The sequence below is a fragment of the Xenia sp. Carnegie-2017 genome, unplaced genomic scaffold, assembly GCF_021976095.1.
Source record: "Xenia sp. Carnegie-2017 unplaced genomic scaffold, XeniaSp_v1 HiC_scaffold_22, whole genome shotgun sequence".
Taxonomy (NCBI): Eukaryota; Metazoa; Cnidaria; class Anthozoa; order Malacalcyonacea; family Xeniidae; genus Xenia; species Xenia sp. Carnegie-2017.
The window spans coordinates 16,464,269-16,478,520 of NW_025813485.1; the positions used below are offsets into that span (position 1 = coordinate 16,464,269).

Below are 14,252 nucleotides of genomic sequence, written 5' to 3' on the forward strand. Positions count from 1 at the left end.
GAATCAAAGTCAACGGAAATTTTCTCATCATTTCTAATTTAAAAGTGTTCGATAATGGGCAATATTTATGTATTTTTGATCAAAATGGTAAAAAGACAACTATTCATTTGGGATTTCTTTCCGTCCGACCAGGTATGTGTATTGTTTGAAATGGCTATACCTTTTTTAGTAGTCACATACACTATAGTGTAGATATAAATTTAATTGCTCGAAAATTGTAAACATATGCACCTTCTCCAAGGCAAACATTACATTTTGTCTTAATTCCTCAAATAAAAGTAAAGTAAATTTAACATCACTTCTTTGACACAGACTTTGTTTGCTTTATAAAGATAGAGTTAAATGTACTATTTTGTGTTCTTTTTAAAGTTTATGTTAGATGTACTTGCTTTATGGTAAAAATATCTTGATTTGACATGTTTTTGTCCAATGTTTGTGTAAAAATAATGGTATTTTCTTTGAATTATTCTACTATTTAAACAAATTTGGTGTGTCTAAATTATTTTTTTTATTCCAATTTCAGCAGTTGTTATCTTTTCTTTTTGCAGCAAGAAAATATGAATTTACGATTTATCCAGAAGATGTGACCAGTAAAGTTGCTGAAGGTTCAAACTTTGAATTTCGTTGTGAGTATGAAAAAGGATCAACAAAAATTAAATGGTTCAGACGACAAAGACTAAATGTTGCAATAGTTGAGGATCATGTTCCTGAAAATCTTATTACTGTTAGAACAACTCCTCAAAAAAGTGTTGAAGTGTATCGCATTCCAAGAGTGTCTATAAACGATGCAGGTGTTTACAGATGTGAAGTCGATGGAAAAAATAACATGAAAATTTTATCCGATATACGCATTCTAGAAGTCATAGGTAGGTTCGATTTTGTATCAAGCAAAATCATGGAAATTCTATAATGCCAACAAAATTGAGTCCTTAATGTTCATTGGATGATTAGAATTACGTTGGATTTATGTATATACTGGTAAGATAATGATTGCATTAATCATGAAGTTGTAACATTAAATAGAATTTCGTTTTTCTTTTTGGGCTTCAATTGGTTCATCTGACAGCAAAATTTTTGCCCATCACGACTATGTTTAGGACGAGAATTATGCCAAGAGGCACTTTTGAAATATTTTGCGCGCGAAAATGACAAAGCTAAGAAGCAATTGGAACACATAATTCATATAATAGTGTTAAATTATGGCATATGTTGTTAAAGCTAATAATAATGTTTTGCAAAAAAAGGTCAAAGCGTACGCCAGCGCTATTCATCCAAATCTCAAATAATTTTACGTTTCTCCTTTTTTATTACCTTACTTTATTCCTTCAGTGTTGCCAGATGAAATTTTAAAATATTCAGGTTCGCTTACGTCAAAAGTTCACAAAAATGACAAAAAGTTCATATTACATTTACATCTAATTTTTAATATCGGAAGTTGACGGGAAACCTTGGAATAATTCGGGATCTCACAATAATACGAACTTTGTTCACAATCTGGCAAAACTGTATTCTTTCATCAATTATTCAAGTTTGCATTAGTAATCAAATTTATGCATAGTGAAAAATTGAAAATATTCTGCAATGTGAAAGCTAAACGTTTGCTTGCACAACAGCCGAATTTTATAAAAGTTTGTAAGTTAGAACAACATCTCATTTTTTGAATAGCAATGACTATTTATCTGTGCCATTTTCGTGCGCAAGCAATTTCTAAAGTGCTTCTCGTAAACAAAATTTTCACACCAAATATGATTATTATATTTTTGATATTTTTACTTTCAGATGAACCAGATGAAGTCCAACTACCTATTTCCATTGAAGGGCGTCAATATCTAGTTATTTAGAAGATTTTAAAGTTTATGTAAATTGTTGTCTTGCGTGTTATTTTTAATGTAGAATGTGGATGCTTGGATCCTTAACAAACTACAATTTGTTTGTTTTATTTAGAAAGAAAAGCTTCTAAATTTAAATCCATGAAGATATTTTTTCATTTTAATGAAGCTGATAAAGCTGAGATAACGCTTTATGTTGAGGAATTTCCATTTCCAAATATCACTTGTTATAAGGAGGGCAAAGAAATTATATTTTGTATTGGAAAGAAAATGAAAAATATTCCAAATATTATCAACACTTCAGTTCTTTATGCCAAACATCTCGACAAATATTTACATGTTTATGAAAGCTTTTGTAAAAAACAAAAAGATGCATGCATGAGTGTTAATATTTACATATTCAAACTGATACTGATGAGCATTTGTAATGTACTATTTTTGTTTCTCTTTTATAAAGAAGAAAACAACATTTGTGATCAGTAGATCATCACTGTCTTATAATTTCGGTGGTTTCAAGTACAATATACTGCCACCTGCTACAAGCACTAATGAAAGCACGAAGCTGAGTCAATTTTGTAAATTTTTATGCGAGGTAAAACCTTATGGCAAAATCGAATGGACTGGACTAGATTTAGATTTTTTCAACCGATCAAAATTAAGTTTGTTGGTTTACATGGAAATAGTGATAAAATATTTTCTTTGTTTGCTATTTCTAAGTGCCGTGGTTTAATATGTGAATGGCTTTATTGGTTTGATAAATAAAAATTTATTAATATCTTCATTTATAAATTTCATTAATTGTAAATGTTTCAAGTGACTTTATGCTGTATCAAAAAAAGCCCTGTGGAAATTGACCTATATAGTAATAATTTTAATGCTCATCAATCATTATTCTAAGCTTACACGAACCCACCCCCCCCCCTCCCCTCCCTCGTAGTTGTTTTGATATTAGGCTCACTGATAGCAAAATAAAGTTATTTGCTGTGTCGAGCGCAGCTTAATCAATGGCCAAAATTTATTTAGATATGTATTTTGATGTAGATACCTGTATATATAGCTAAATAGAGTTCAAATCGCCTATTCTGGATTACTCCTCCGAAATTTCGTCAAATGTGGGCCGCTGCATTAAATTTTGAATTAATTTAGAATAAACAAAAACGAAAGTTTGTAGTGAAACAAAGATCTTACAACCTATTCCTACTTAAAGCGTGATAACGTCAATGAAAGCACTTGTTATCAACACTTTTATGCCAAACATCTCGACAAATATTTTACATGTTTATGTTTCGGTGATTACAAAAAAGAGCTATATGCCACAATTGCATGATTGATGATGTTAATATTTACATATTGACTGAATAATAGTGATGAAAATTTGCAATGTGTTATTTTGTTTCTCGTTATATTCAGAAACAATACTTGTGATAATCACCGTCTCTAAATCCTGATTTTAAATGGTTTCAACACAATATAATTGCTACCAAAGCAGGATCGTCCAATTGAACTTTGTCAGAAATCATGAAAAGCAAGCACCAATTAAATCACATTGTTTTGAGTCATTTTTGTATTTTGCAACCCAAAACGAGAAAACTTTATGGCAATCGATAAACAAGATTACTATAAACATTGTAAACCAACTGAAATTAAATGTATGGGCCTGCATGGAAATAGTGAGAAAATATTTTCTTTGTTTGCTATTTCTATGCCGCGGTTAAAGATGTAGCCGCTTTGTTGGTTTGATAAATGTAATTTATTAACACTCTTCGGCAAACACTACTAATAAATGTCGGCTAATGTTTACATCATTTCCTGTAAAAAAACACTGTCAGCCATGTGCATATTACATTTAGGTTACTTGTTGAGATGTTCGTGCAAAAAGTGGAAAGGGGAAATCATCTCTTTTGGACGTACTACACAAACCCTAGACAATGTCAAAACTTACATCCGGATGGCAAGTGGTGTTGGTGTGTTTTACCCAAACCACTTACATCATTGGTTTTTTGGACTACATGATAATGTTAGATTATTTACTTTCCTTTTAACTTTTAAGGTCTGTTCTATCTAGACAAAGAAGGCACGATACTTGTGTGGCATCATATAAGCCTTGAAAAAGATCTTTCAATATCGATGCATCTTAAAAGTTTAGTGTATTATCACTCAAAATTCACACAAGCTTGATCGCACGTAGACTTTATAATCTTGCTTCAATACATCTTAACTCTGAAAACTAATTTCCTCTTCTCTTACACCTGCCAGCTATTTTTTATTTAATAAAAAAGTCTTGTTTGCCATGCATAAAACATTGATTTTCTTCGACAAAAGACAAGTACACCTTGTAGATTCTTTTTTCCTGCAGTGCTGTCATATGACAATTTAAGGAAATGCGTAAGGTCCAGTGGTTATTAATTTGTAATGTAATTAGTATAGTTTACCATACACATCCGTTGTAATAGGTGGTCAGCTTTTGTCTCAAATACCGATACAAGATGTTGTCACATATTTTCCTTGGAGTGCTTTTATTCTTTACTGGTATGTGTTGGGTTTAGAAACAAGTCACTATATGGCAAATATATGTATTATTACAAAGATATTAAACATATTTCTAAAGTTGCGATACGTTCTTCACGTCATAACGTGGAAGTAAATTATGTATACAAAGAAAAACGCGATTTTAATGAGTTTCTGTAACGTTGTCAATTTTTTCTTCTATCCATTAAAATTTTATGTAAATTTATGTGTTTGTTGCGTCTTTTGACTTCCCTCGCAAACATAGACTTATCTACGTACGCTCCTGATAAAATATAATTGTTGTTTATCTTGGGGTTCTATTCTACACCAAAGAATTATAATAACCGCTATGCATTATGCATTGCTCTCGAGTACGCAGTAAAATGACGTCAGTCAAAAAAATAGAGCTACAGATGAGGCAAGACGCTATTTGGGAGGCATTTATCGCAGTAGCTTTATAAAAAGTTAACAAACCAGCTTTATAATGATGAAAAACCATAGAAAGAGAACACAACTCCATTTTCATTACACTTTACGTACCTATTTTTACTGACATGAACTCTCAACGAGTTAAACATAATTACTGCCAATGGTATTTGTAGTTTGGTCAATACCACACAGTTTAGTTTTCTTCCATCTTCAATTTTCTGTTGTTACTTTAATATTATACATTGCGTTGTCTTTATTGTCCACCAAAGTAAAACAATGGAAGTAACTGTGTTGTGTTACAACCAAAGTGTACAGAAAGTGGAAAGGTGGAAAGTTCTGGAAACATATAGTTAATAGTTTGGTTGTAATCAGAAAATTGAGTGGCGAAATTTGGCGTCATAAGTACTTCATAGAAAATATTAAATCCCATATGTATTTTTTTCTAGGTCAGACAGTCGCAAAAACGCTCGAAACGCCTGCCGACATTGTTATGTTTGATGTTGTTGATCTCTCAGGCTTAAAACCTACAAGTGGCTCACCTTTTGGCGGTCAAAACGCATACGATTTTCCTTCAAATGCTTCTAATTTGGTTGCACCTCCAAATGTTTCTAGTTCTTTCGTCAACAATTCAATTTTACTGAGGGAATTTACTGTAATGGCTAATCTTCGTGTAGCCGATGGCGAAAATGGTGGAACTATTGTATTTTTATCAAATCCTGATCGTCCTAACCGTGCGGGCTTTGCCGTTACATTCAAGTACATAGAGACTTAAGTTTTTCTGAGTTTAGTTTTTCTCGAAGAAATTTTCACTTGAATTTAATATATTTACTCTTCGTTGTTTGACAATTCAAATTAACTGCTTTTAAAAAGCATTTTAGAATATTTTCACATTGCATAATTAAATTTTTTTCACAACATTAGCTACTACTATGAAATAGGTTATCGAATATTTTCTTTCTCATTTTTTAGTTGGAATAATGACGTAGCACAAGTTGGCGTATCTTTCTTCTTAAGAGGCATTCCGGAATCATCGTTATGTGCATTTGGTGCCCGAAATATACCTAAGAATGAATGGGTACATTTGGAGGTTCGAATGTATATGGATGAACGTTTAGCAAGGTGTAGAATTGATGTACCAAGAGGTAAAAGCTACTATCGTTATACTGGAATTGACAACCAAGATAGTTCGATACATGCATTTCATCCAAACGGTCATTTGAGATTGGCACAACAGTATTTGACTGGCGATGAAAACGTTTTTTTCATCCCTGAACGATTCGTGGTTAGTTCTGTTTTATCGTTGTATTCAGCTGTATTTTATTTTATAATTAATTTTATTTAATCATTTTTTCACAGGGAAAGTTGCAAGATGTGATCATAAGTTTTGGTCAACCCAATTGCACGTATATAAGTAAGTGTTTTGGGATACCAATGGATGGTTTATCGGATGAAGTTTAGTTTTGGAAATATAATTAACCACTTGATTGACCACGTGATTGAACCAAGTGGATTATGAAATGATAAAGTTCTTCTATTTCTAGTTGAACAAAATATCGCAAAGTCGACACCAGCTCCTGTAACATGTCCAACAAACAACGTAAGTCTTGTTTACAGAGCTACGCGCCGAGTTAGAGTTTTTTTAAATGCGATTCCGCTAAAATAGATTCATCAAACTTGCAATAATTTGGTTTTAAAAATGGTTGGTTTTATATAACTAACTTTTGTAAATGAAATTGAAAAAATTTGCACACTAGCCAAACTTTCAAAAAAGAAAATTGTCAGCATTGTAGCCTTGACATCGAAACGTTAGTCAACATCAACACCAACAGTCCTTCTCAGGACTCTACTAACCTGGATGATCTACATCTATAAGGATATATTGATACTCTCGGATTTAAACCATTTAGACCCCGTTCAAACGTAGAGTTTCTTACCGGCATCGTGTAAACGTAGTGTCAACTTAATATAAATAATTGTCGCGCTGATGATGGCGGGACTTATTCGGTTGAAAAAGAATTTGATGCTCATGAAGAAATCTTTTAAGAAAATGTTGCAGTATATTTCATACTTCATCTAAATTGTTAAATGTTGATTGTCCTGTTTAGGACAGTCCTGAAAAATGATGATAAATGTCAGCTTATCATGAAACATGCTTTCCATAGCGAAATTATGAAGAAGAATCCTTTGATGATATGCAAAGCATCTTATTCAGCATGTAAAACATATTAACGACATATTATATTTACCATCACTATTTTTGTAACCGTTGACTGAAACAAAAGTAAACGTTAATAACAATCAAATACAGCAACATCCGTGGATTTGAAATTTCTCCAAAATCTTGCTGTGATGAAATTTTTACCAACATTGTGTGTTTTTTTCACAAGTGTTTTTTCTTGTGTTTTTTTCTTTTACTTTAAAACATCTTACATAGCATGTTGTTGCTTGTTAAGGGCGAAAAAGTGCAATTGACGAAATAGTTTGTCTTAATAGGTTCCAAAAGGTGATGATTGTGTTGATGCTAATGGCAACCAACGTAATAATACGGAAAAATGGCAAGAAGGAATGTTAACTGAATGTAGTTGTGATGTAAGTTTTGTATTTTATATTAGATGTTACAAATTGAAACCGTTCTCAATTTAGATATTTGTGTTTTCAGAAAGGGAGAATATATTGCGTCAAATCCGTTCAAAGTTGTACCATGAAAGGAAAACGGTATAAAGATGGTCAAAAATGGGATGATCCTGACAATTGCAATTTTTGTGAATGTAAGGTATGACGTATATAGCAGTAAAAGTGTCTGAGGATGGTTCTTGTTCATTGTGTCGGCTAAGACCAGTACATTAATTGTGTCCCAATGGAATTCAATTATATATTGGACAAAGTTTGCCTTCATCACGATCGTTGTCAATCCATGTTTTAATCATGTGTAGTTCTTTATTAAACTTTAAATATTTTCTGTAGGATGGTACAGTGATGTGTTCAGGTACGATAAGAACTTTAAAAGATGATGGCTGCGACTGGAAATGTGGTGATAATACGTCAGGTGAATGTCCCCGTGAAAAAAAACCTAGAGGATGTTTCTGTCCAAATAAAAGAATCTTTTCAAATGGAAGATGTATTTATCCCATAGCCTGTCCATGCAAGATAAATGGGAGAGAATTTACGGTTTGTCTTCCAAATATTTATTTTGCCGTATAAAATCATCTTTTTCACTTACCACAAATAACCATCTGCATTGAAATGAGGTGATGTTAAAATATTTTAAACGAATGTCTTTTAAACAGTTGTTTTGTAAGATCATTTCGTCTGCACATGCTAATATATTTTGCAAAAGTCGCGTATATTAAAGAAATCAACGTTCATTAATTGATACCAGCATCTATACTTCGTCCAACTTTATGATTATTATGACTTCTGTTGCAGGGAACCCTACGATCTGGATGTTCATTATTGATTTGTCAAAATGGAATTCCATCTGAAATCCAAAGAGTTTTTTGTTAGTGAAGTTTCGAATGTTCTTTTTGTTTTATTTTTTTGTGTTTTGGGTTAAGTATGAATAAAAAAAATACGCTACATTTACAAACAACTTACTGAAGTAAAAATAATGGGAAAACTAGTATATCAATAGAAATTTGAAAACGGTTTTTACTGTGTGTTTTTTTTTTCATGCAACTTGAGATAGGGTATAATAGTCTGTTATTGCTATTTCTGTTTCCGAGCTTAATTTGGCGGAGAATCTACCTTTCTCCCCATGAATTGAGAAAAAATTGAAAAGCTGTTTTTCAAAGGTGTTTTGCAAACAAATAAAATTGTAGAAAAGTCAAAGAAAAAGGTTTTTCGCTAGCTGTGAGCTGCTGACAAAAATTAACCCTAAATCTAAAAAAAATATCCAAAGATTAGCATTATGTTAGTTGAAGGGAAAGGTTTTTACAAATAGATAATGAACCAATCCTTTCGATAAACTCTTAAAGTATCAAACGTTTTTCGTCTGCCAAAACTGTTCAAATTGTATAGTGGGTGAAAATATTACATGGAAAAATCACATTGGAAATGTTACTAAAAAGGCTTCAAAAAGAATAGGAATTTGAGTCGATCTAAGGATCTTCTTGATCAAAATTCGCTTAAAACTATTTATCGTGCTTTCATTTTACCTTATTTTTGTGTTGTTTTACTCTGATCATTGTGATCTGGTATTTGGAATAAGTGTTTATCAAATATCATTGTCTAAACAGTTATAGATACACGGTTATGACGTCATTTGCGATAAGAACTAACAAAGTGGCCACGAGGCGCCGAGGCGAGTAAACATTTTTTCTTATCACAAAGGACGTCCTACCCGTGTGTCTCACTGAACAGACAACGGTTAAATCTAATCTATTTGTTTTGTATAATAAAATCGAAAAAAATTCCCATTTTTAATTAGCAAGTAAGTTGGTTTTGTTTTCCCCAACAATTGGAAAATGAAAAAAGTCAAGATTTTGCAGTTATCATACGTTCATGACCTATAGGACTGAAGAAATACTATTGGCTACCTTAAGTCACGTGCTAGAATGTGATTGGCCAGCAGAATTAACTAGCAATAGCTGATCAAATTTGTTGAAATGTGTTATTGAAGACGCGCGAAAATGACAAAGCTAAAAGCAATTGGAACACACAAGGTTAAAATATGACTCATGTTTTTCAAGCTTTCGAACTTCAAGGAGATTTGGCCAAAGCGTGCACAAACGCTAGGCATCCAAATTGCGCATTATTTTGCGTTTTTAAAACCTCATCAATTATTCATATTTGGATTAATTTAAACTCAAATTAACGCATAATTTATGAGGATATTTAATTTGTAATTTGAAAGCGAAGCGTTCGCGTACACATCAGCAAAATTCCCGAAAACTTTGTCAGCTTGAACAACATGTGTCATATTTTGACCAAATGTGCTCCAATTTCTTTTTAGCTGCATCATTTTCATGCGCAAGCTATTTCAAAAATGATTTTTATTTTTCGCGACAATATTTCCGTCACATAAACCATTGGAAGTCTAACTATCTATTTCTACCAAAGGTTTCAGCAAACCTTGTGCGCTGATGACTTTAGCGACGTTTTCCAAGCTGTTCAGTTGTTGTTTTTTTTGATACACCCTGTAAAGTCTTTTTTTACAAAGAAAAAAGTCAATGGAAAATTTTGTTGGATGGTTTTGTTAAACGTTACGTTCTTATCTTAGGACTTCACCAAAGATGTTTTTTAAAGTTTTTTTACGAACTTCTCGTAGCTATATTTTATGTGCGTTAAACATGTTATTCATGACAGTCTATCCTCATGTATATGTTGCGTACATATGTTTTTTTACCATGTATGCATTTTTGCTTTTTTATTCTTGATTCATGATTTTGATTCATAACTTTCGAGAGTTGTTTCAGTTTCATTATTGCCAACTTTTAAAAAGGATATTTTTTAATATTGTCGAAATATGCTGAAAAGTTCACACGTTGATAACTTGGAAAACATCATTGGATCTTCATTTGTAAATAAGCAGTTATATTGTAATGCAATGTCTCAAAGGGATTGCAAATCGGTAAATACTTCGTGCGTTTTATTTGTTTCGCAAAGTGTTGTCTCGCTCCCTCCACTTGAAAATTGTCACTAGCCACTCAACTGCTACTACCCACAGATCTAATAATACACGTATGATGACAAAGGGTGGGCACTTTCCTACGTGTGGGTACTTTGTGTATGTGTGATTATTTAATTTGGAAATGCATTTATAAAGTAGGCAAGTTCTAAACTGCCTAAAGTGACGTGATTGTCTTATTATTAAATTATAAACCATTGTAGTTATTGGTCGTTATAGAGTTTTGGTGATTTTGTCAATTTTCTCAATAGAGTGTACCTCGTGTCTTCGTATCTCATTTTACATAACGCCGTGTTAATTTGTGTTCGAATTAAACGGAAACAATTATCGCTCAAGCAGAACAAACGTTTTTATGACAAATAAAGTATTAGTTAGTGCACTAGTACTCTACTATACGATTTCAAATGAATTCGATGAAATAAAGATATTGTTCCAGGTCATTCTTAGCGAGATTTGTGCTGCTCTTCGTGTTTCTTTTGTGATTGATTTTATTAAATGCCATCAAGCTCATTGCTTTGATAGTACACGATCACGTACCGTACTAAATTGAACTCTACGTCGAGAATTACACGTCGAATCAGCTGACTGGGTGTTATGATAAATCAGCCAAGATACCATCGTTTCTTCAAACAAAATTGTAAGTGTGGCAAGACAAGAATTGGAAATACGTAAGATAGTCTCACTAAAGTTTCACTAAACTGACTAAAGTGTCTTCGTTTAATACAAAAATGAACGTTATGCACATTTACAATCAATCACTACACTTGTGTGATGCGTCTTCCTTACAGACAAATGATAAATGGTTTGTTTATATGTACCCGCTATTGATTGCTTCATCAGTGTTCATTCTCAGTATTCTCAGTAACAAACTGGCTGGAAATATGACAACTACTACGAAAAATGTGGATATTTTCAAAAGGCGAAATAAGTTTGTTGAAGAGATAGAGAAAATTAAACGTTGGGGAAATTCGTTAAAGCCAAACGTTATCTACAAACAGGATTGGAAGCTTGACTGGACGTCAAATATACGGCTAGGTATCGACAATAATGTGGAAGCTTTTTCTTCTGTATTCATTCATTATAAAAAGACACAAATAAAGACTCTAACCGGTCTTCCTACAGATCAATATTACTCTCGTATGGATGGCTAAATTCCTGTTCAAGAAGCGACAAAATCTGACGTTTAGTTGATTTATCTATAATAGACTAAAACCACAATTACTGGGAAACGTTTTGGATATATTTATGAAACAGTGGTTGACCTTTTTGATTCTTAATTAACGATACATTAAAAGACATCAGCATAAAACAAAAGCGCGTTTATGCCAAACTGAAATTAAACGATAAGTTATTTATATTTACGCAGATGGAACGACCACTAACTTTTATTGACATAATTCATTGTTTGTGAATCGAGCTGTATTAATATTTCATTCATTTGAGAGAACGTTATAATGTCATTATAACATTCTACGATGGGTATAATTCTTCGTGAAAGTTAGGAATATTTAACGACATATGTGGTTTTATTCACAATAATTTCACTGCAAAAAAACTTTAGAAATCAGCTACTTATGTCTAATGACTTGAAAGTAATTCTACGTCAAAATTTTATTTCATCAGTCATCTGGCCCATCACCATTTTCCTTCATTATTCTTGCCCATTATGTATGTAATATAATATTTGGTTTTGTTAAACAAGGTAGCATTGCTAGGAAAACGTTCGAAGGTCAACTTTTATTTAAGATGACGTTTTTCTATTCTTGTTTTTTAAGCCTCCAATGTATACATGGAATAATCTAATTATACGATTATACTATAAACATTTTAGTTATTAAATGAAAACTTTTTTAAAGCTTTGAATCATTTTAAGCAATTTTCACGCGCATTATAAATATGACTAAAAGGTCATCTATTCCTGAATGCTTCAGTAGATAAATAATAATATTCACTGAACTTGTAAAAATTTGTTTATTGATGTTGTTTCATTCCGAGAATAAGAATGACAAAATACTTTACCTTCGTGTCTGTCTTTGTGTCTATACCATTCTGTCTATCTTTTGTTTACTTTTTTATATATCTTTTTTTCTAACTTTAAATCAATCTTAATGTCTATCTTTTTGTCTATTTTGTCTACCTTTTATATATATATCCTTTTGCCTACTTTTGGTTTATTTTTGTGTACATAATTTTTCAATAGTTCACTTTTATGTTTACCTTTTGTCTACATGTGTCACTAACTCAAGTGTTACCAATTCAACCTTTGCAAGCCATATCTATGTGTGTTTGCTATAACTTACAAAATAGAACTAATTGGCCTTTGCAATTTGATTTGATTGTAAAATAACAAAAATTCAGGTCTGCCTGATTGTTGAAGTGTATGTACGTCGTGGCAGCCATGTTGGATGATTTTTTACAACCATTGATTTTCAACAGTGATTTAAATGCAAATGTCGTCAAACAGGACGAAAGTCCATTGTTCTCTCACTCCCTGGGGAATGGTTGCACGCCACCTATATGAATGTGTCTTCAAATTGGGTTAACGACACAATATCTCTCACTCTTTAGATTTATCATTTTGTAATGCATTGTTTTCTTTGTACTTAGAACCAATCATATACTCTGATTATGTAGGTGGATAGGGATGAAATATTTTTGATTAACTAGTCTGCATGTAGTTTTTAGATTGATATTTGTCGAGTGAGAATGTCTAGCTGTAGAAATCGAGATTTTTGACGTGCTGATGAAAAGTTTGGGAAAGTGATACATGCTCAATGTATTTTAAAGAGATCGGATGAAGGTGGAATTATTCCATGGTTGTCAATGTGGCTGAAGAGAATTTCTGTATCAATCCCAAAAGAAGGTGGATAGTGATAATTGATCGATCGTTTGGAAGATTCTGGTATTGGAACTGGGATTTGAGATGGTAATATATCTAAATTACGATTATAAAAATGTCGTTGTAAGGTTTACGTTCTATAAATGAGAGAATTTAAATAGTTTTAATAAAAGTAGGTATTTATAAAGTAATTGAGATTGTAAAGCCCAATTGTCTACAGTCATTATAAAAATAAGCATTAGCGAGAAAACTTTACTTTCTTATTCTCGTAAGACTTAAAAAGACAAAGAAACGGAATTTTATTTTTATTCATTGCATCGGTTTGAGCTTAGTCTTGCTTATGTTTTTGCTTACGTCAAACTTTCTTTAATATTTTACTGTGGTATTTCCATTTAAGAATATTTGCAAAACGGTTCAAACAAAGGACAACACACCTGTTCAAATACAGCCATCAGATAAGCCACACAGAATGATGAAAGGATCGTAGTTGCTGCCTTTTATCTCATGTGCTTTGGAAAAACTGGAAATTGTTGCCTTACAAAGACTTCAGTTTGTACAAAAAAGATCTTTTTCTTATTTCCTGTTTGCCATAAACAGGAAATTCTCAAATCTTGAAACACTACAACTTTTTGGCGTCAGAGCTAGACAATGATGTTGCAAATTATCAATTGGAATTTGTCCAAAACTTTGCATTTTTACTTTGAAAACACTTGCCATTGCAAATAGACTATAGACTTCGTTTTCTAAATTTTGGTGTAATATCTATTTAAACAAAGCGTTGTGACCGAGGATTTATTTACACGTAGCACTCACGCATAATACAGTAAATCCTTATGAACAGTGTTTTTTAAATAAATGGAATGGTGAGCTTTGTGGCAGATCTAGGTACTAGGATATTGGTCGAAGTCCGTTTTATACCAATAGGATGGGCTATTAAGTATGTTGAATTCGAAATACATTTCTGACCCAGTGCTAAAGATGTTTGGAAATTTCTCGCTAGTGAAATTATTTCTGAGAAAGA

At 32.2% G+C, this 14,252-nt stretch overlaps 1 protein-coding gene and 2 long non-coding RNA genes across 3 annotated transcripts; all 3 read left to right on the forward strand.

The window, feature by feature from the left end:
* The first annotated feature begins 707 nt into the window (after window positions 1-707).
* On the forward strand, window positions 708-2,119 carry LOC124446771. Its single transcript, XR_006948530.1, has 2 exons — window positions 708-866; window positions 1,945-2,119. It is a non-coding gene; the product is annotated as an uncharacterized LOC124446771 (long non-coding RNA).
* Window positions 2,120-4,270: 2,151 nt separating this feature from the next.
* Window positions 4,271-8,412, forward strand: LOC124445217. Its single transcript, XM_046995925.1, has 9 exons — window positions 4,271-4,358; window positions 5,213-5,522; window positions 5,736-6,048; window positions 6,123-6,177; window positions 6,308-6,363; window positions 7,260-7,355; window positions 7,426-7,539; window positions 7,731-7,752; window positions 8,193-8,412. The coding sequence occupies exons 1-9, from the start codon at window positions 4,316-4,318 to the stop codon at window positions 8,246-8,248; spliced, it is 1,065 nt and encodes a 354-aa protein (XP_046851881.1). The 5' UTR covers window positions 4,271-4,315; the 3' UTR covers window positions 8,249-8,412.
* Window positions 8,413-13,279: 4,867 nt separating this feature from the next.
* Window positions 13,280-13,916, forward strand: LOC124446844. The gene is made up of 2 exons (XR_006948542.1): window positions 13,280-13,318; window positions 13,629-13,916. It is a non-coding gene; the product is annotated as an uncharacterized LOC124446844 (long non-coding RNA).
* Window positions 13,917-14,252: the final 336 nt, after the last annotated feature.